This window comes from Gouania willdenowi, unplaced genomic scaffold, assembly GCF_900634775.1.
Source record: "Gouania willdenowi unplaced genomic scaffold, fGouWil2.1 scaffold_344_arrow_ctg1, whole genome shotgun sequence".
Taxonomy (NCBI): Eukaryota; Metazoa; Chordata; class Actinopteri; order Blenniiformes; family Gobiesocidae; genus Gouania; species Gouania willdenowi.
In genome coordinates, this window is record NW_021145107.1 from 97,588 (window position 1) to 121,563 (window position 23,976).

General features: G+C 40.8%; 1 protein-coding gene across 1 annotated transcript in view; it reads left to right on the forward strand.

Annotated features, from left to right (window-relative positions):
• LOC114459777 (85/88 kDa calcium-independent phospholipase A2-like) overlaps positions 1 to 23,093 on the forward strand; it is a 52,573-nt gene extending 29,480 nt beyond the window's left edge. The window contains 7 exon segments of the mRNA XM_028441918.1: positions 8,232 to 8,382; positions 8,802 to 8,938; positions 14,250 to 14,404; positions 14,466 to 14,517; positions 16,471 to 16,586; positions 16,665 to 16,738; positions 22,668 to 23,093. Coding sequence (XP_028297719.1) covers positions 8,232 to 8,382; positions 8,802 to 8,938; positions 14,250 to 14,404; positions 14,466 to 14,517; positions 16,471 to 16,586; positions 16,665 to 16,738; positions 22,668 to 22,812 — 830 coding nt within the window. The 3' untranslated portion in view covers positions 22,813 to 23,093.
• Positions 23,094 to 23,976: the final 883 nt, after the last annotated feature.

Here is a 23,976-nt window from a genome sequence, read left to right on the forward strand (position 1 = left end):
CAAAAAATTGCGATATATCTTAAAATTGATTTTTTTTTTCACACCCCTAGTATGGTCAAGTACTTTCTTGCCAAGTTTGCCATTCTTGGAGACCTTCCTTCATTGACTTTCCACCATGCTGCAGGGATAGAATCAAGGGGTGGTGGCGGATACTTCAAAAATCTGTCTACTTCTGTTACTACGTCATCAGTGCTTCTGGTGGTATAGTTTTCACCCATGAGTAAAGCATAAGCACTGTGTCTCTGAAGCACAGCTCCCTGGACTGGCACTGCACCGACCACCTCTTGCTGGTATCCAGCGGCATCTGCTGATGTGGAGCTCCCACATCTGGCTTCTGCTTCTGCCAGCACTTCAAGCATTTTGGCATGAGCTGCGATCCTCCTTGGTGGGGTGCTTATGCCTAGGATCCAGCATGGTGGCTAGCATTGGTGGTGTTGACGTCATGTCATCAGAAGCAATCTGTGAACAAAAAGATAATAAATTGGATTTAAATGTGATATTGTTTTTAATCATAATTTGTTTGTAATAGGTTCAGTATTTTATCATTTCATGAATAAACCACTATTCATCATTAATAGATTGCTTGATATTAATTATTTATATTAATTAGATAAGATAGTAGAAGCAGGTAAAAACTACAGTTGTCAAACAATGTACTTTGTGTGCAATGCAAGCAGTTAAAATATTTACAATAATTAAATTAATGGATGTAGCTTACTGTCATGGACCAAACAGCAAAAGCAGGAACACAAGTGTAGCTTTCAAAAAAGATGATTGAATTTATTAACACAATATTTAAGTTTAACAAAAATTCACCTATCAAGTAAATTCAAACAAAACTAATGAACTGAGGTGAACACAGGAACTTTACCTTTCCCCACTGATCTCCCAATGACAAATATGGTGCTGTTTTTAAACACAGGTGACTGGCCAACAAAGATAATTAGGGGGTGGGAATTTTCAAACATACAGTGGTGAAAACCTATAATTAAACTAATAGAAGCAATGTATCAAACTAAACTATAAACATAATAAACCAATCCAATATAACTCTAAACTAACATTTCTAATTCACTATTAAATCACTAAACAAATTAAACAGACAGCTTCCTCCCCCCCCAGTGGCTTCCCCAAGATGGTAGCTTCTGCTTTAACTCCGCCCTCCTTTAGCAGCCATCTTGGATGATGCCACTCTTATTGTTCAGGGGAGAGCTGCAAACAATACAAAACAAAACATGTTGAGTTTCAACTGAAAGAAATATTGATGTGAAGTAACTGAGAAAATAACTTAACTTAAGTGGAGCTACATAGTGTGGCCCCCAACACACTCCCCCTCCTCTGAACTCTCGCTGTGGAAGCGAGAGAGATAGTCTGCTGTAGCATTCCTCTTGCCTGGTACGTGATGGACTTCATAGTGGTAGGGCTGCATGGCCAAGTACCAGCAGGTAATCCGACTGTTGGCATCTTTCATTCTATGTAGCCATGTCAGGGCCTTGTGATCGGTTTCAAGAAGAAACTTCCTCCCAAGAAGGTAGTATTTTAGTGAATCCAAGGCCCATTTGACTGCAAGGCATTCTTTTTCAATGGTGGAGTACTTCCTTTCTCTTGGATACAGCTTCCTGCTTATGAAAGCCACTGGATGACGATCATTTACAGGTCCTTGAAGCAGTACTGCTCCTAGCCCACGGTCAGAAGCATCAGTCTGTAAAATAAATGGCTTCCCAAAGTCAGGACAATGCAAACATGTGTCACTGGTTAGTGCTTGCTGAATGTCCTTAAATGCCTTCTTTGCCTCCTCAGTCCAGCATAGCAGCTTTGGATGTCGTAGGCTCACCATATCTGTAAGCAGAGCAGCTCGAGCAGAGTAGTTTGGAATAAATCTGTGGTACCAACCTGACATGCCAATGAATGACCTCAGCTCAGTTGTAGTTCGTGGCAAAGGGAAGGATTGAACTCCCTTCATCTTCTGAACTTGGGGTTTAATGACACCACCTCCGATGACATAGCCGAGGTACTCTACTTCTGTTTTCGCCAGCATGCATTTAGCAGGGTTGATGGTGAGGCCCGCTTTCCTGAGACACTCAAAGACAGATTTAAGATGTTCCAAATGCTCTTCCCATGACAAACTGTAAACGACAATATCATCCAAATATGCTGAAGCGAATTCTGACAGACCATTCAGTACCTTGTCCATTAACCTTTGAAAGGAAGCTGGTGCTCCATGCAATCCAAAGGGCATTACTGTAAAATAGAAGAGGCCCCATGGTGTCCGGAAGGCGGTGAACTCACGGGACTGCTGAGACAAAGGAACTTGCCAATAACCCTTAGCAAGGTCAATTGTTGTTAGATATCGGGCCTTTCCCAGTTTGTCGATCAGCTCGTCAATACGTGGAGTTGGATAGGAATCAAATTTTGAGATGGTGTTTAAGTACCTAAAGTCAATGCAAAATCTAAGGGTGCCATCTTTTTTTGGTACGAGAACGATAGGGTTACACCACTCACTCTGAGAAACCTCAATGATTCCCATGGACAGCATCAGATCAATCTCTTTCTGAAGTGGACCAAGCAACCGTTCAGGGATTCTATAACTCATACGCCTGATGACTGCATCCTCCTTTAATGTGATGTGATGCTGCATGATGTCAGTGTGACCTGGGTTGGCTTGGAAAATATCAGGTGTGCACAATGCCCTCACCTGTAATTGCTGGATTCCAGATAAATGTCCAAGATCTGCAGATGAGGAACATTCCTCTGGCAGATATTGTTCTTCCACTTCTTCATCTGTAACATTCCTGATGAGTAGAACACTGGAAGACTTCGCTGGTCTAGGGACCCACTCCTTTAGCAGGTTGACATGCAGGGTCCTCATAGGACGATGGTGACCTGGGATTGAGATTTGATAGGTTGTAGGACCTAGCTTTTTAATTACCTCATAGGGCCCCTGCCACTTGGCCAATAGCTTGGTCTCCTTGGTTGGCAACATCACAAGAACTTTTTGGCCAGACTCAAACCCTCTTTCCCAAGCTTTGACATCATACCAAACCCTCTGCCGATGCTGTGCCATTAACATGTTCTCCTGGGCCAGAGCAGTCATCTTCTCCAAATTTTCCCTCATCTGGAGAACATATGACACAACATTAACAGGTTCTTTGCCAGTATCATCTTTCTCCCAGATTTCCTTCAACAGTGTTAAAGGGCCCCTGACCTCATGACCATAAAGAAGTTCAAAAGGTGAAAAGCCAGTTGAAGCTTGTGGAACTTCTCTGTATGCGAACATGAGGTAGGGGAGCCAAAGATCCCAATCAGAGCCAGTGTCGTTAACAAACTTACGGAGCATCTGCTTAAGAGTTTGATTGAACCGCTCTGTGAGTCCGTCGGTCTGTGGATGATAGGGAGTTGTTCTCAAACTTCTTATGCCCAGCAGCTTGTACACATCCTGCAACAGTCTGGACATAAAGTTAGAACCCCTATGTGTCAGGATCTCCTGGGGCAGCCCAACTCTTGAAAAAAAATGTACAAGACACCATGCAATTGGTTTCGCCTTGATCGTTTTAAGTGGAAACACTTCAGGATATTTAGTGGCATAATTTGTTATTACCAACATGAACCGGTTTCCTGTCTTGCTCTTATCCAATGGGCCCACAATGTCCATTCCCACACGCTCAAAGGGTGTTTCTATTATTGGCAGAGGTTGAAGTGGAACTTTGGGCGGAAACCTAGCAGAAGTTTGTTGGCATTGAGGGCAGCTCCTACAGAACTGTGATACATCTTTGCGCAGACCAGGCCAGTAAAAATGACGTTGGATACGGGCTGAGGTTTTATGCTTCCCTAGGTGGCCAGCCCAGGGAATTGAGTGACCCAGTGTCAGGATTGCATCCCTGGCATCTTGTGGAACCATCAGTTGCCTAACTGACCCATTGCAGCGGTAAAGAACACCATTCCTGATGTCATAGCCCACAGTCTGTTCCGAACCCCCATTAACCTCAGCATTTTCTTGGGCCTCCCTTAGATACTCAGCTAAGCTTTCATCCTGCTGCTGCAGCATCCTAATGTTGTCTGGGAGTTCAAAACCCAGTGGCAAGTCAGGGGCACCACAGGGCTCATTAACAGTGTGCCTAAATTTTTCTTGGCGTCTCTGCTGTCGGGTTTTTGGAGTCTTTGTGGGATTTATTTGGATCTCTGCATTATAAAATGGAAGAGTACTCAAAGTTTGACCCACATCATCCACTTGTTTAGCCTGGGACCATGTCAGAGCTACGTTGCAGTGTTTCACTGGGGCAATCAAATCCAAAAGGACTGGGAGATCATGTCCCAAAATGACTGGGAATGGCAGATTGTCTGTTACACCCACTCTCAACAGGTAAGTGTTTCCTTCAACTTTCACATAGACGTTGGCTGTAGGATATGGTTTTTCATCTCCATGAACACAGCAAATTGGAACCAACTCAGTACTACAAATAACATGTGCAGGAACATACCGACGATGCATCAGGGTTTGGGTACTCCCAGTGTCAATGAGTGCTTGGAGAACTTTCCCATTCACCTCAATTGAGGTCACTTTCAGTGATTGAGGTCTTTTTCCGGGCTCACACTTTGCTCTTGGAACGTAACACATTTGTGTTAAGGTCACAACATTTTGTGGGCATCTTGGTTTTGTGTGACCCTCTTGCCCACATAGATAACAGATTATGGGTTTAAAGTTCTTTGCAGACACATTAAGAAATGGTTGATTTTCTTTTACAGGAAGCTTACTGACCGTAGGGGCTGGCACCATGGTTGGCGGAAGAGTTCCTGGTTTTGGAGTGTACCTGGTTGGTTTCCAGGATGTAGAGGCCCATGATTGGTGCCTCGGACGTGCAGCCACAAACATATCGGCCAGCCCAGCAGCCCTAGCTGCTGTCTGCGGGTCCTGCTCCTTGATCCAAACCTGGAGCTCAGGAGATAACATTCTCAGATATTGTTCAAGAATAATCACCTCACCAATTTCATCCACTGTTTTGTTTCTTGGTTGTACCCATTTCCCATATAGATCTTTTAGTCTTACATACAGTTCTTTTGGTGTTTCATCAGCCTCCACCTGCAGAGCTCGAAATCTTTGACGATATGACTCTGGATTGATGTCATATTTCCTAAGAATTACAGCCTTCACCTGGTCATAATTAAGGCTTTCATTAACATCCATGTGCACAAAGGCACTCCTTGCTTTACCCGTTAACAAGGGAATTAGCTGAAAAGCCCACTCTGACCTAGGCCACATGCAAGCAACTGCAATACGTTCAAAAGTTATAAGAAAATGTTCAATATCATCAGAATCTGTTAGTTTTTGCAGTTTAGGATCTCTAAAGAACCGTGACTGACCTTCATTAGCTTCAGCAGTTGCTGAGGGTAGCGACTCTGTGCTGGTGCATTAATTGGATGGCCATCCACCTGGTGAGAAATTGACTGAACAGATTGCTGCCCAAAATCAGCTCGGGTGGATATTTCCTGCTGGAGGAGAGTAAATTGATGCTGCAAAGACCTGAATCTATTATCTTGCATAGCCATCTCTTTGTTCCATTGGGCATCTCGTACTCCTTGCTGTCCCATGAAGACTTGAAACATTTGAGCTAGATCCTCAATTGATTTTCCTCTGTGTACCTCTTCATCCATTGCTCCACCCATTGCACCAAGCTCCTTTCCATCAGTTTCTTCTGGCTCCTTCATTTCCAATAGCTGCTCTCGGTTGCACTCTTCTCTGGCTCATTTTCGCCCTCTACCTCTCATTTCTCAACCTCCACAAAAAAAAAAATTTTGGAGGAAGAAAGCAATACACCTGGTTCTTTACTGTATCATCCCACCACTGCCACCAATTATGTCATGGACCAAACAGCAAAAGCAGGAACACAAGTGTAGCTTTCAAAAAAGATGATTGAATTTATTAACACAATATTTAAGTTTAACAAAAATTCACCTATCAAGTAAATTCAAACAAAACTAATGAACTGAGGTGAACACAGGAACTTTACCTTTCCCCACTGATCTCCCAATGACAAATATGGTGCTGTTTTTAAACACAGGTGACTGGCCAACAAAGATAATTAGGGTGTGGGAATTTTCAAACATACAGTGGTGAAAACCTATAATTAAACTAATAGAAGCAATGTATCAAACTAAACTATAAACATAATAAACCAATCCAATATAACTCTAAACTAACATTTCTAATTCACTATTAAATCACTAAACAAATTAAACAGACAGCTTCCTCCCCCCCCAGTGGCTTCCCCAAGATGGTAGCTTCTGCTTTAACTCCGCCCTCCTTTAGCAGCCATCTTGGATGATGCCACTCTTATTGTTCAGGGGAGAGCTGCAAACAATACAAAACAAAACATGTTGAGTTTCAACTGAAAGAAATATTGATGTGAAGTAACTGAGAAAATAACTTATCTTAAGTGGAGCTACATAGTGTGGCCTCCACACTTACATTCATCCTTTCACCCAGTGAAGTACACACTCTGGATTTTAATTCCCCCACTTTGCTGGTGTCTCCATCGTCTGTCTTGAGATGCACGTTGATCAGGCTGAAGGTGATGGGATACGTGTCTGATATGAACACCTCAGTAGACATGATGGTCGTTGCACACTTGAGTGTTTCCAGCACTGGCGCCAAATCCTCCATCAATTGCCAATATTTTTCCCTCAGCTCCAGCATCCTGGCATCTGTGAGTTTGGTCACTGTGTGGTCTGATAGTACAGCAGACACCGCTGCTCCATTAGTCTGTAAAACTTTTCAATGACTGAATTCCACCTGGTTTTACAGGATTGGATGAGTTTATGAGTGCTTTGTTTGACTCGGTTAATGTAGGTAGCGAAACCCTTGTTAATGGCCAGCTGCAGAATGTGACCGAAACAAGGAACTGAGTGCCAATTGACTCGTGTGGGACTGTTTGCCAAGACGATATTCCATGCATTGTCATGTACACGAGCAACTACACGCCCCATGTTTCCACAACCTGGTTTAACTTGTCAGCTAAACTGTCAGTAGTATGCCTCACTGACATGCTGTCTGTGAGTAGGACTGCTGACATTACCTGTCAGTTTGGTTTAATGTAGTGGAATGTAACTGTGATGTAGCTTTCTGTATACAAGGAAGTCCAACAGTCTGTTGTGATGGCCACATTCGTGGTTGCAAGTTGTCTTTTCAACGCTGCGTTCTTCCTCACGTAGCATGTGGATGGTTATGGTTGTTCTAGAGTGGATATTGTACCCTGGCTTGATTTAATTCATTACCTCTCGAAATCCCTGTCAGTCAACAACGTTTATCGACAGCATGTCTGTAGTAACCATGTTACATATCCGCTGGGTAATGCCCTCTGCTTTCGTGGAATCACATACCATTCGTCCCAACACTGTGGTGATTGTTGGATGAGAAGAACCACTCGCTGCTTGTAGCACGGCTGAATGTGACATCTTTAGGTGGTAATTCAACTAAGTTGTGGAGTTGTTGTACTTTAAAATGCTTCCACATATTGTGCATTTGGCGTCTTTGTAGTCATTAACCAACTTAAAGTCGCTCTATTACTCCATTACCGTTTTTTTTCCCTCTTCATCCTGTCAGTGTACCGCTTCTCGTTTGTCTTGTCGTTGTCGTCAGAGCCCTGCTTCACTTGTGTTCCCGCGTGTGCGTCAAGTACGTCTGGCGTCAAGCACGCCCTCACATGGACTGGCGGGGAATTACGGGTTCAAAACGCAATTAATTGCAATTGCAAACAATTAATCGATAATCGATTAATTGTTTGCATCCGTAGTCACAACTATTTTTGTCTTCCTTCGCTAAACAAAAGAGGTTTACATCAGCATTTTTAAATTTTCCTGATTTTTTTTTTTTTAGAGAAACCAAAAGCAGCACAAGTTGTCATTTTCACTGAAAAAGCTGCTAAAGGATGTAAAAAGCTGCTAAATTATTTAAAAAGATGCTAAATTATTTAAAAATCAGGCGGGATGTTTATGGGCAGTGGGGCTGTGTGACATCATCAGTCACTTGAGTTCAAGATGGAGGAACACAGGCTCTAAAACTGTAAAGTAGTCCCTTTTTTAAAAGTTATTAAAATGTATGTGGTCCAAAATAATGCATTTTTTTAAGGTATAGATACTACTAATAAGGACATTTCAAAAGTTTTAGGGCACATTTGTAGAAACAGTGAAAGATCCCTTTAAATTAAGCTAATGTTGAGTTGTTCCTGTGTGTGCAGGTAAGTCTTTGGAGTACCTGCGCTGCCTGTACTTCAGGATGAAAGAGCAGGTGTTCAAAGGGTCGAGGCCATACGAAACCACGCCACTAGAGAAATTCCTGAAGAAAGAATTTGGAGAAGATACCAAGATGACTGATGTTCAATACCCCAGGTGTTACACTGCATTGAAACATCTGAACCTAATCAGGGTTCTCGCCAGCGCAGTCGACATCACAGTGTAGGGGCTCCTACGCTGTGATGTCGGCCCCTATGCTGGTTGAAACACAGCGTAGGGGCCGACATCACAGCGTGGAGCCCCCAATTATGTTACGGCCCCCTCAAGTATGTCTAGCGGCCACAAAAGGAATAACACCCTCCAAATGTAGCAAATAGTGTTTAAGAGGATTATAAATGTCAAAATTTTCCATGGGGGGGGTTTCCCCCTGACCCCACTACAACATGTGCTCCCCCTACACTGTGAAAACTTCCTGGTGAGAACCCTGCTAATGCTTGTGACCACACATGTTTTCACATACAAAGCGACAGTACTGCTGTTTGTTGTATTTCTATGTTTGCTTTCTATTTGTTCAGGGTGATGGTGACCAGTGTTCTCGCAGACCGACATCCAGGCGAGCTGCACATCTTCAGGAACTATGACCCCCCATCCGTCGCCAGCGAGCCCCCGTACTCCACCAGTGCCACGTTCAGACCTCTCACCATTCCACAAGGTTCTTCAACATGCACAACGCTGTTGCACATCATCACATGTAGTGTCACGTGGCTGCTTTCTCGTCCATTTCACTGGGTTTTCATAAACGGTGGATGTTCAATACGAGCTCCTCACGATCGCGAGTTTACCTTTGGAAATGGGAAAATCTATTTGACCCGTTTTTGGGTTTGTTTTATAACTCTTTTTATTTTTAATTGGGCCCCGACATAACACGAAAATGCTTCTCATGCATGTTTTGGGACAGTATCACACATTTACACACTTTTTACTGGAAAACGAGCAGTGGAATGTCTAGAAACTGTGACAAACAGACAAATCAGTCCAATTCTGCCCTGAATCCCATTTACAATCGTGTCATTTAAAGGGTACCTGTAGTAATACATAAAATATTTTTAATGTATTACCAATAAACAAAATATGTGCTGTGCACCTTTTTTAAAAACAAAACACATTAAAAGGACTTTTTTAGAACATATTTATACCTCGGAGCATAAACCAGGACAGGATATGATACACTTTTGTTGATCAGCATGGTGCATTGTGGGAGGTAGATGCATAACAGGTGTATTTACATTGTGGGAAGTGTAGCTTTTCTGTTTACTCTCAGTGCTAAACAAGCTAAATGTGTAACTTCCCCTCGGTGATAAAGTGTAGCATCTAGGTTTAATGTTCACCTTTCTCATTAACTTTCTGCTTCTTGTGAGCCTCCCTGCACCCACTCAGCATCAGAATTAGCCTATCGGACAGAGCTGTTGTTAGCAGCAGAAACGAGCCATGGCTGAGTAGTTAGGTGTTGGAAGTGCACAAATATGGTTAGAAACTACGATTAAAGCTGCGTGAAAGGTTATCTGTTCATTGATTGGATGATGCTCCACTACCTCTGAGGATCAGCACCTAACCAACGGGTAAGTTCTCCTGACAAAGTGGGGTGGGGATGCGGTTAGTGCCATGACACACCCCCCATTGTATCCCCTGTAAGCAGAAACTTAGTAGTGCTCTGAACAAGTATGTTTACAAGCTGCATTAAAGACTTTCTGTGAAGGAATTCTGTTGTCATCTGGTTTCAGATGTAACTTTGGCTTGGTACCCACTAGCTTAGCCCATTAGCTTTTCCCACAGGTTCCTCTCATAGCAGCTAAGCTTGAAGCAATCCTCACATTCCACCCAATTTGGTCCGAACGCCAACGTTTTAAGTGTGTATCCCATTCTGATAATATGGAGCCAACGTCTGGATAACTCTGACTTAGTGTTATTTGGCTCAGAGACACAAAAGAAATGATTCTGTGGTGTTTTTCTCTTGTTGTTATAGCAACTATTGGCTTTACACTCCGTCATTGTTCAGAAACTGTAGACCAACAAAACACTGTTGTTGAAACGAAAAGTGCGTCATATCCTGTTCAAAATGTTGACTTCATAGTTTATGCCCAAAGGTATAAAATCATTCTAAAAAGTCCTTTTATTGTTTTTTTTAATAGAAGGGTGCACATATTTTGTTTATTAGTAACACAAACACATTATTTGTGATATACATTTACACTACACGTACCCTTTAATGTGTCGTGATGAACAAGCAGTTCAGATTATTGTGACTACATTCAAATATGAAAAGGCTCTGGTACAAAGACAGGTTTAGCTGATGGTGTATTAGTTTATCTGGTGATGGTTTTATCTGGTGACCTGTCACAACAGAAGCATCTACAATCACACAGGATTTTTTGCAAAACATGAATGTGAGTAAAAGTTGAACAAGTAATAATTTGGGACCATCTAATATCACACATTTCCATAGAATTTTGCATTGAACGGCGTGCTCACTGGGTGATGACAAAATGAGTTCAAGCAGGCAGTGAAACATCAACCAGGAGGTTTGCTTTGTGTGGTTTGAGTTACAGGATTGGAGGATGAGGATGTGTTGATTGTAGGATACACAGAAGAACCAGCATCAAAGCGTAGGAAGGTGACACACCAAGGTGTGTAGACACTGATGCTAACAACGTTTGGACATTTTAGGGCATCCTCAGGTCTCAGAGTGAGGTATCAGTCATGAGACCAAATAGACTCATGACTCAGCAAAACCTCTGTCAAATTAAACGTCATCACACGTCAAATGGCACGACCTCAGGCCTTAAAACATGACACAGCATTTTATTTTGAAGAAACCGGAGATTCACATGATGTCGTCAATTTGTTGCTACGGATATGAGAGTAAGTTGAAAGCTGTTATTTTTTATTTACTTATTTTTAAAGATTAAGATAATGAAAAGTTTCTATGTATTTAGTAATCAAACAATATGTTAATATATCTTAACTTTTAAAAATTAAAAGGAAAGAATGGCTTTTCAACTTACTTTACTTTCCATTTTTTCAAAATAAAATGCCATGTCGCGTTTTAAAGCCTGAGTCTGATGACTTTTATTTTGAAGCCTGTGGCCATGCCATTTGACGACACTAGTTTTGATAAGTGACGCTGTTAGATTTAACAGATGTTTTCCCGATACCTGACTCTGAGACCTGAGGAGGTCCTAAAATGAACACCGTAGTAAAGGGATGTTTGAGAAATACTGGTACAGCTTATGGCTTACAGCTTATGGCAAGCCGTTTTAACATTTAACAGTTTTAGTTTTTACTAATAGGAATTACATTTTGTGTTTGTGTTACACATGTTGAAATGTTAATTGTAAATATCTGGAAATCAATTTTGACATGTTACAGATATATATTTCTGACTAGTCAGAAATATGTACAATTCCATTTCATGATACCTGAAATGTAAGAATAATTGTAGATATTAACAATTAACATTATGACTACTGAGAATTGAATTATTTATATCTACAATTAACATTATGACTAGTGGGAATAGAATTGTAGATATCAACAATTACAATTGTAACTATGTAATGAAGTGTCAGATATCTACAATTCTATAGAAACACATAACGGAATAAACGGCTGCTACTTGGCACTTTATTTAATCACAGATGAGTTGATTTTATTCACATTTTTATGGCATCTTTTTGGAGCAGACACACTGGAGGGATTGTTATTATTCTGCTCTTACACTTGTTACAAAGGAAAAAAAAATGTCTCATTAAATTATATTTTTGCAGTTTTTTAGATTAGTATTATTATTCAAATTAAAACACCACACGGAGTCTTAAACAACTGTATCCTATGCTTTCACTTCCTCAAATATAAATCTAGTTTGGAAAAAAATACACTATATTAATGAAATCATTAAATAGTTAAATAAATAACAATTTCAATAACTTTACTCCCTCAAATATAAATCTAGTAAAAAAAAATAAATACAGTATCTAAATATCTGAGCTGGCACAACTCGTCACTTTAGTGCTACTTTTAAAAAGGTTGGGAATCACTGCACTGTGGAAAAAGCCAAAGCTGATTTAACTTCTGACTGCAGCATACGCTCAGAAATGTTGGATTTATTTTCATTTCTCACCTGTACTATAAACATTTGACCATACATGTCATATCAGAATGATCATTGGGTTCTATATTTTTATATATTCTATTGAAATCAACTTATTTTATCATGCCACTAGGACTTTAAGAAGATTAGCCTGAAATAGGTGGCGCCCCACCTGTCATGTCTCCATTCCCCACCAGAGGGCGCACCACACACTTTGAGAAGCACTGCGTTAATCTTGATTAAATGTGTCTTCATCATGACTCCATAATGATTGACTAATGACGATTAAATGATGTCAAATCCGTTCACTTTTTGGCTGAATAATCAATCTGTGCTGAGTTCTGCTGCAAATTGAGCTTCAGATCATTAAAGTCAGAGGTGGTTAAAGAAAAGTTATACTCGTCTTCAATACTCAAATTAACCCGCACTCGTTTAGCGCAGACTTTTGAAAACGGACGATCGGATCCGTATGCATCCACGGAGACACTGTTCCAAATCGTCATCAGTGTTCTAAAACAGTGATTCTCAACTGGTGGGTCGGGACCCAAAAGTGGGTCGCGGACCTGTACTGGGTGGGTTGCGAACAGCTGGTCAAAAATAAATAAATACTTAAAGTCTCTCATGTTGGACATATCTTTTATTTTGAAAGAAACTTTTCTTATGATGGGCATGCTGTGAAGTGCATGTTGCACAGGAAAATATGTAGATTTATGATTTAAAGAAGAGAATGTGTGTTTAAAACACCTATTTTTGAAAAACGTGGGTTGCGATTTAATGGCCGTAGAAAAATGTGGGTCCCAGGGTGAGACCAGTTGAGAACCCCTGTTCTAAAACAATGTTTAACAGGAGTTCCACAGTGTGCATGGAAAAATGAAAGGAATACCGTATTTTTTGGATTATAAGGTGCACCGGTTTGTTGTTGTTATTATTATTATTAAGACGCGTTAAACGAAACAAAATGGTCAGATAAGTCAAACTTTATTCAACTCATTAACAGTAACTCTCAACATTGTTCAGGTTTAACACATAAAATACAGAACAATACAGGTACATATCACTCCACGAGGCACCTGACTACGGTAGCCCTAAAGTGCCAAAAATCCATCAAGCATTGAAGCTTCATAGTTTACCAAAGTTGTACTAAAACATTTTGACATATTAATTTCATACATAAGGCGCACCTGATTATAAGGCGCACTGTTGATTTTTGAGAGGATTAAAGGATTTTAAGTGCGCCTTATAGTACGAAAAATACGGTATATATGTTTTATTTTGGTAGCAGGACATCACCAAAAGTGAATCAGCTGTTCCTTCACCCATTATCAACATTTCTGAAAATTTCACCAAAATCCGTTCATAACTTATAACTAAGTTCTTGTGTACACAAACAGACACACACACACACGCCAACAAACAGACCAACATACTTTCAAAAACCGTTTTGGTTTTTGAAAAAAAATAAAAGTATAGATATTTGAATAAAAAATGACTCTGGTAAAAGTATCAAAGTTGATCCCTTACTTGAGTAAAAGTAAAATAGTACATGCGACTAAATGTATTTGTTGTAAAAAAAAAAAATAAAACAAGGGACCTGTCTAACAGAAAAAAGCTCAAACTACCAAAGTTGTGCATCTTTTTATGTCATGACGTCATCTTCAAAGGTCTTAAAAGTAACAAACTCATTTTTAAAATAGTGGAGTAGGAAATATTTGTTTTAAAAAAATAAGGAGTAAAAGTAAAAAGTCACCAAAAAAATTAATACTCAAGTAAAGTACAGATATCAGAAAACAACTACTTAAGTACAGCAACAAAGTATTTGTTTTTCGTCACATCACCTCTGCTTATAGCTCACCTTCTTCTTTCCCTTTCCTCTCAGATCAGCTGGTATGGAGAGCAGCTCGATCCAGTGGAGCCGCGCCCACCTACTTCCAACCAATGGGACGTTTTCTGGACGGCGGGCTGCTGGCCAATAACCCCACGCTGGACGCCATGGCAGAAATCCATCAGTACAACAAAGCTCTGACAGCTGAGGTGAAGCTCACGTATGTTTGATAAATACTAGAGCTGTTTTCTTAATTTATCTTTCCCTCAGGGCCGCGGGAAGGACACCAAGAAGTTGGGGATGGTGTTGTCCCTTGGGACAGGTAAGACTTTTAATGATGTGTAGAAAACAGCAGCAGCACTAACCTTCAACTCACTCACAACAATAAGTTGGTTCCTGTTACTGAGAAATAAACGTGTGGTTAGAGGTTAAAGGATCCTCCACAGTTTTTACAAATGTGACTTAAATCTTTGAAATGTACTTATTAGTAAATCTACAACTAACAAAACACATTATTATGCATCATATTCATTTTATTAACTTTTAAAAATGGGACTACTTCACAGTTTTAGAGCCTCTGTTCCTTCATCCTGTAATCACATGATTGATGATGTCACACGGCCCCACTTCCTGTAAACATCCCATTGTTTTCTCTTGGAGTGAAACATTCAGCCTGATTTTTAGATCTGTAGATTAGTAGCTTTATAGATCGTTTAGCAGCTTTATAGATCTTTTAGTAGCTTTATAGATCTTTTAGCAGCTTTATAGATCGTTTAGCAGCTTTATAGATCTTTTAGTAGCTTTATAGATCTTTTAGCAGCTTTATAGATCTTTTAGCAGCTTTATGGATCTTTTAGTAGCTTTATAGATCTTTTAGTAGCTTTATAGATCTTTTAGTAGCTTTTTCAGTCAAACTGACAATTTGTGCTGCTTTTGGTTCCTCTCAAAAAACATGAAAAGTTAAAGATAAGGGGTAAGGCCAGATTTGAATGGGAACGTCCACATTTTATGGTCACTCCACCCAGAGTGTGTAACTGGGATGAAGGCACGCAGTGACCAACTTAAGTTTGATAAGAATAGCACGCAGACAGAAGCTTTGCTGACTGACACACATGGGAGAATAGAGCCCACATTGAACAACTCAGCACCATCAACTTGTCCTGTCAACGCTGTGTTTCATAACCTTTTACACCAATTATTCAAATGGTGAACTAAATTATTAATGATATATTTCATTTATTAGAAGAAACAGAGAACATGTGTGAGATATGGTATTTCATACTGCTAATAAACTGAACACTTTATGTGTAGTTTCTAGGGCTGTGCATTGCCATGAATCTGACGATACGATACAATTCACGATTTGCATGTCACAATACAATATATTCTAACACTAAACAATACAATATACATCACAAAATATTGTAATATCAATAATTACAAATGTCACCTTTACAAGTACAAAATGGAATGAAATAGAATTTATTTCATTTTTTTACCACTTGCTAGAACAAGTAAATGGTAACTAACTGTAATTCAAGAACAAATATCAAAACAAGTGGAATGTTTATCAAACTGGCAAATTATATTTTTCAAAAAAGTTTAACTTTTGCTTCTACAACAGATTATGATTTTATGTTTTAATTTTTTTTTTTTAAGTAGCCACATTCATCTATCAAAGTGCTCAGTATGTTTTATGAAAATAAAGTGCTATCAACTACCAGCTCAATGCATTGAGCAGTGATGCAGAGCTGATGTTCACGTATCACTGACACCTAGTGACTGGGAGTTTAACTGTTCTAATGTTAGCGCAATTTAACGTTTTTTTTTCTTTATTACATTTTTTTTGGATTGATACATTAATTGGACAGTGAAATACCACGATATATCGTGGAATACATTTTTTTTTCTCACACCCTTAGTAGTTTCACTGTTCTACCACCAGGGTTTGTGTGGACACAGTTTGTACCATTTCTTGATAAATTGTTGATAAATTGATAAAACCAATATAGTACTTAGCGTGGAAATGTTGGTACGTACGATTGTGTGTGTGCGCGTGCGTGCGTGTGTGTGTGTGCGCGCGTGCACTAAACACTGCTGTGTGTGTGTGTGTGTGTGTGTGTGTGTGTGTGTGTGTGTGTGTGTGTGTGTGTGTGTGTGTGTGTGTGTGTGTGTGTGTGTGTGTGTGTGTGTGTGTGTGTGTGTGTGTGTGTGTGTGTGTGTGTGTGTGTGTGTGTGTGTGTGTGTGTGTGTGTGTGTGTGTGTGTGTGTCCAGGTAAACCTCCTCAGGTGGAGGTGAGCTCAGTGAACGTCTTCAGGCCCTCCAACCCTCTGGAGCTCGCTAAGAGTCTGGTAGGAGCCAAGGAGCTGCTGAAGATGCTGGTGGACTGTGTGAGTACAGTGATGATGATGAAGATGATGAAGATGATGGAGTGTGTGTCCCTTAAACCTACTGTTGTGTGTGTTCAGTGTACCGACTCTGATGGATGCGCTGTGGACAGGGCCAGAGCCTTTTGTGAGATGACGGACACACTCTACCAAAGGTGTGTGTTTGTTTTTAATAGGGCTGGTTTACCCCCAAAATAAAGGTCCCAGAGAGCGGGGACCCCCACTGTACCTGAAGGTGGTTGAATAAAGGGGAGAGATTTTTGGGGTCCATCTATAAAGTCAGTAAAATGATGGTCTATTGTTCTATGAATCTGTGATAACAATATTTATTTATTCATCTGAATAATATCCACTGTTATCCAGTGTCAGTGCCTGATCCTTTCAACACAAGCGTAAATCACGTCTACATCCAGTAAACTTATTTTACAGCACTTTGTGTACTATTTAAAAGGTTGAATCCTTGCTATTTAAAAATAATTAGTTTGTGTTTTCTAAATCTGGTGCCAAGATTTCCCAATTGGGAATTGGGATTGTAAATGTATGTTTTGAGTGATTTATTTTGCTTTTTATTTTATTTTCTGTTTGGTTCTATTTCCTAATATTTGGTGAGATGTCTCACTATGGGATGCACACTTCCTGCAGCCCTCAGAAGCACTTTTTCTCAATCCGCCAAGCCCATTTTGCGTTCTATCAGGTTAACTGTCCACAGGCCTGGTAGGTCTGTCCTGCTATCTGCGAACCGGTGGGTGTGTCCAGGGCGCCCTTGGCTGGGGGCTGCTGTACCACGCTGGGTGTGTGCCGTTGGAGTGCCGCGGTGGCGGCCCCCGGTTGCTTCCAGGGGGGCGACCTGGGGCATTGCCTTGTGGCTTGCGGTTGGGGGTTGGGGTTGGTGGCGGGGTGCGCTGGGTCCTCGGCTCCTTGGGGCTTTCTCGGGTGTGTATACGGGGGGCGGTGGATGCCTCTCGGATTGGGATCTTGGGGGCGTCTGGAGGGCTGCTCGGTTGTGGGGGGGGTGGCCTGGGGCTCCCTGGCCCTCGTTCTTTCTGCTGGCCTGGCTGCATCTTTGGGTCTGGGGCAGCGCTTGGGTTTGCAGTAGCTGTTCTTACATCAGTCTACGATGCACTGGGATGTGTTGGGCTGTGGGATAAAACTGGTACTGGGCTTAACTTTAGACAAGTTGATCCTAAATACCTGTTCTAGGTTTCCCACTCACTCATTCTCTCTGTCCACAGCCACCACCATTATACCTAAACTTCACAATTGTCACCAGACTGGCTTGATTACACAACACAATATGTTCTACTACAACTTCACATCTCACTCTCACTTTAAAATAATCAACTCATCCCCACCCTTTCCATTACCTACCTTGAGTCTCTCCTCCCTGCTCCCTTCCCCCCACCCCCTCACCCAGGTGTAACACTGCCCTCTCTTTTTATATCTTCCCTTTAATAAAGTACAGTATTAATTACCCTTCCTTAGGGAGGGCTGGTGAGGGTCACAATTATGCAATAAAATAAATTCATTTATTTAATTGCAATAACAAAACATGCATTTCTGTCTTAAATAGATTGCACTTCTTGTAGTGTTGACCTTTGACAGCATGTGCAAACAAAGAAAAAAAAAGATTGCAAGTGACGGAAGTGACGTAGTCTACACGCACGTGTTTAAAGGATCTGAAGCAATCAGGCACTGACATCCAGGAAGTTTAGTATTATTTGGTCCATAGTATATAGTCATCTTTTAACCCATTTTATTTCTGATTAAAACAAGGATTCTCATCTTTAAGATGAATATATACTATGGGGCAAATAATAGTACACTTCCTGGATAACAGTGGATGTTATTCAGATGAATAAATAAATGTGGTTATTATAGATTCATAGAACAAAGTCAGTCTTTGCTTATTTGCACCCTTTTTTCTGCAAATACACTAAACGTTCCATATTTTAACCTATTTTAACCTTTAACCTTTTTCTTGCAATATTTTTGCTCCTTTTAATGCATTTTTGCTACATTACTCCCATTTCTGACACTTCTCTATCACATTTCAATGCCTTTTCTGAACATTTTTTCCACTTTCAAGACATTTTCAGCACTTATAAACTTATAAACACTTATAAACCCTTTCTACCATTTTTGCCCCTATTGTCACATATGTTGACTAAGCATGTGGAGATTAATTGATACAAATCAAAAATCTAGATACATAAGTGCACGATGCGGGTGTATCGATCCATTCAGTGTGCATCTGTACAATTTACGGGTGAAATCGAGATGCATCGGTCACTGCGTGCCTGCATCGGTAAAATCCATGGTTGCATTGATTTTTTCATCCATCCATCATCCATCCATTTTCTGACCCGCTTGTTCCTGTTTTCAGGGCCGCGGGACGGTTTTTTCAATCTGTATTTCATTCTATCCTGTTTTTCCAAGGCACATTGAATGCACCACGTGCTTCTGTTTTGTTTTGAACACGGAAGCCGGGAAGCACGTTGGTACCGCAACAAAGTTATAACATGAAGGTCAGTGAGAGGAGCTGCAGCAGCAGCTAGAGAAGAGATTTATAACTCACCTAAATATTTTAAATCAGGCGTAGAAAGATTCTAAACTTGACCAGAACACCGTGCTGCTAAACCTGCACAAACTGAGGGGCTCTGCTGCCCTCACCCCCACCCTGTGGCAAACTGAAATCAGAGCTCCAGTAAAACTGGTTAGAGAAGTATCTGTAATAACTTAGTCCAAGGTAGTACTCTGGCACCTCCCTCTACCTGTGATAGTGTATTTTATTTTATTCTTTCTTTGTCTTATTGACGTTAAGGCTGCGTCTCATTTCTCCCCCTTACCCCTCCGCCTTATGGCGCGTTCACACCAAAAGCGTTAGGTGTACTCGCATCTAGGGAGCGTCGTGAGGTCGCGCTGCGCATCCCGCGCCTCCCGTGCGGCGTTTGAAGCTTTTCATTTTGAGATTTAAAGCTTTTGACGTGTGTCCGGCGCCTCCAACGCGGCTGATACTGGAGTTGGGATTGTTGAACATTTGGGGCATAGCCTGTCGTGTCGACCAATCAGGAGTTTTCTCCACGGTGATGAATTCAGAAAAAAAAACACAAACCGGAGACAGATGGACAGGCACTCTTCTGCTGGAATAGAGCGCCTGTTGTTGGTGTAATGGTAGGTAATGCTCGCGCCGATGCTGGTCAGCAGGTCGTCAAACTGGGCACGGGAGAGACAGAAGTAGCGCTGAAAGCGACTCTCGTCCGAGCGCAGCGCTGGTGAATCCAGAAACGGCACAGAAGCACAAATAAATCCAAGCCACTCTTATTCCACCACACTTCTCTATAGCCCTCTGACATCACAGTGCACACACTGAGTCACACCAAAATACATCCAACCAGAAACACCGCCTTCTCAACACAATGTTTCACCACTTCACAGTCACTGAGTGAAATATGAACGTAACTGATCGCCACAATATCATCTATTGTATAAACACCACCGGCAACAGAGAAGCCCCTCCCCTAAATGCGCTCAACGTGCTCAATGTTCCCAACTTGTTTGGACGCGCCTCCAGAGCGTCTTCGACGCAGGTGACAAGTGTCTGATTCAGTGAGCAGAGGCGTCCAACCAGGGGTGTGAGGCACGATTTTGACGCCAGAAACGCATTTGGTGTGAACGCAGCATTAGCCCCACCCCTCTGAAATGCACGTTCACAAGAGTCAGAGGGGTGCCCCATTTCACTATTGTGTAGAGGCGGAGCTTTTACCGATGCTTACTTAAAACAGAGGGGAAGGAGGAGTTTCAGAGTTTCCCGCAACTCAGCAACATGGCGCAGAAGGACTCGCATAAATGTAAGCCTATTTTTCACATAAAAAGCTTACAAAGTTATATAAACCGGTTGTGTTTTATGCCAAGTTAGGACGGCAGTAGTTTGGCTGACGTATGTCGTATGTAGCTTCCATATGTTTTTGTTTCATAGCTTTTGTTTTATAACCATTTATTATTAAGGTGCGTTCACACTGAACGCAGCTGTAGCGACTGCAGTCACTTCAATCACCTGTGATGAGTCGCTTGAACACAGTGGTGCTTTTTTGCCTTTCGTCATGAACAAGGTGTGTGTGTGTGTGTGTGTGTGTGTGCGTGCGTGTGCGCTTGTGTGTGTGGATTAATTTACGGGGTATGGGAGAACAGGGGAGACTGATCACTTCACTTATCATAAACAGAGCTGCTTTTACAGTAGAAATTACGGTGGCTGGGAAGTGTCAGGTGAATGCATTTACAGAAATGAACACAAATGCAAAATGGCCACAACAGAAGTGTTTCCACAACGGAAGTGTTTCCAACGGACCGGTATTACAGACGGACACGTTTCTGGTGGATGTTTTTAACTTGTCAGAACAGAGAAGAACAAGAAGAAGACATCGAAACACGTATGAAAGTAAGTGAAGGTTGATTAGGATACTCTTATATTTTTCATATCAGGCTATCATATCATAATACCCGTCCGTCGGAAACGTTGTGGCCATTTTGCATTTGTGTTCGTTTCTGTAAATGCATTCACCTGACACTTCCCAGCCACTGTAATAACTTAAGGAGTTACTAAAGGATGAGTTCACTCAGAATGCAGGCTTATTTAAGAATGTAACCGCTTTAATTTTGCCCCGGTACGTTTAGGTTACACAATAGTTTAGGTTAGGATTTGAATGTAATCTCGTCAATTCAGTTGCTACAGTCGCGTTTGGTGTGAACGCCCCGTTACACACAACAGCAACAGACATGACGACGCTTCGGCTGGAAAAGTACACAAAAACATCCTTGGCTCAGTTCCGCTGATATAAGGGCGCCGTATTATGACATCAAAACTGTGAGACGGAGTGAGAGGGGCGGGGGTGTGGGCGAGAGTTTGGAGGTGAAGGCGGAGGAGGGGAGGGGTATAAAAAGTATTGAAATTGGGCCTAATGTGAGGGTCTGTTTACAGCAGCTGTGACTGTTAAATAATAGTTTTGATCTTTTTCTGCACAAGCAGTTATGAAAGACCTAATAGTGAAAGGTTATTATTATTATTCATATTATAAATGTTAATGCTACTGTATTAGCCTAATGTCTACTGAACAGTTCATATTAGTATCTGTGACAGACAGGAATATGGACATTACTATTGAAAGTGTCTCTTTAAGTGATGATGTCACTGTTTACTGTTTAAGTTGTGACAGTGTGATAAACAGGTTCTAAATGTGAGGAACCACTTCCTGTTCCTTATGTTGACTCTGGTTCTAAATCTTAATCCTACTAATGAAAAAGCCTGTTTTTGTGTTTAGTTTTTTTTAAGAGGCCAAAAATAAGTTCCATAAAATGATGCATAGTTCTAGTAGAGATTAGAAGCAAAATGTGCACTTCTTGTTAAATTTGTTGTCCACTGCCTCTAGTACTATACTGAATTACAGTTACTTATTTACTATTTACATTTTTGGTATAATTTCATTAAATCATGTTGAATCGCATCGTACAAAATCGCATTGTGTAGAAATGAAGTGGCATCAAATCAATATCAAATCGTATCGTATCGTCAGGGGATTCAGTGAATTGCTAATGTATCGTATCGCTGGTAGTGTAGCGAGATACGTATCAAATCGTTGTCAGTGATGGAGATTCACATGCTTAATGTTGACCCATTATTGTCACTTTTAACCTCTTTTGACCATACTTCATATCTATTTTTGCCAATTTAACCACATTCACCTTTTGTCATGCCCATTATTTACCAGTTTAAACTAATTGTTTTTACTTTTTAAATTTCATTTCCCCATTTTTTTTGTCACTTTTAAGCCAATATTAACACTTTGAGCTATTTTTACCTATTTTTCTTTCCCTTTTCTAATTTGCAACTTTTAACCAATTTCTGTTGTTTTTAAAATCCCATTTTACCACATTTTCCACCATTTCTGGACACTTGTTAGCGTGTTTTTGAGTTGTGCTGATAATATGTTGCATCGCTACTGAACATGTGTGATTTTATTGTGTTGTTATGAACCGTTAATAACACAGAGGAGTGTGTGTGTGTTAATCCAGTGCATTATTGTGTGTCAGACTGAGTCCTCAGCTGTCTCAGGAGGTGATGTTGGACGAGGTGAGCGACTCTGTCCTGGTGGACATGCTGTGGGAGACCCAGATGTACCTGTATGAGCAGAGAACTGTCCTCCAGTCTGTGGCCCAGTCTCTACTGGACACATAAACATCCTCATCATGTCTGACACACAGTACACATATAACCTCTGTTTTCTCTGTTTGGGAACAAACTCTAAACCAGTAGAAATCCAGTTGGATTTTTATCTACTTATTACTTTAACATGGTAAAAGATAAATAAAAACTCTCTCTTATTATTCCACATAGAGGACCCATGTTCTGCCTGTTCTGGTCTGTTCTGAATACTGACACATGTAGCCTCACACCTGATTAAGTTAAATAAACTTTGCTGAACTCAGCTTTGGACTTTGACTTAAAGGAAGAAACTGACAATGTGAAACTTTTTATGTATTTTCTATCTGGATGTGATTAATGAAGTGTCAATAAAATATATCATTATTTATCCAAACTTAGACTTAGAATGAATTTTTTTCTTTTGACTCCATCATATATACAGTATGTCAGAATTGAATAGATTTCTTACTGTATTTTGGCCATCCTCCAAGTCTCTCCCCCGTTAGTTCCCACACACGCAACACACTCCTCATCGCGGACATGCCCAGTGTCACTGCTTGCCCCGTTTTTTTGATTGTTTTTTCTCACCGTCACGACTCAGTTCCACACATGCTCTGGTTGAGTGTGAGCTGCTGGGAACTTCAGCTTCAACTCTTGTAGAACCATTTTCTGTCTTGTAAACTCCTTTCCTCTCCCTCTGAGCTCTGCCCATCACAGGTGATCTCTCATTCAAAGGTGCACTGCTGCCACCTACATGTCACCAGCTGGTCACTACATCATGGTACAAGTTAGATATTCACCGGAGAGCTTCCTCACACTGTCTCCTAGCAACCTCAGCCGAAAAACACACTTCACATCTATAGACGTGAATGGCACTCAATGAGTTAACGATCAATGTAGGGTGTCAAACCTTTTTAATTTGTGTTAAATGCAGATGACACTAATATTTTCTGTAATGGGGAAATTTTACAGCAGCTTTTGGAGCTGGTCGCAGCAGAAATGAGCCATATAAATGATATAATTCTACATTTTATTTAATGTTGCCTTTTAAAGGTCCTTAGGTCACCGTACAAAGCTTCAACTCCAAAAACATACATTAAATACAAAACATTAAAAAAAAACGGTGGACAACATAAAAAAGATGGTGTAAATAGTTCAAACCATATTTTAATTCAATGTTATCTGGTTCACATTTCA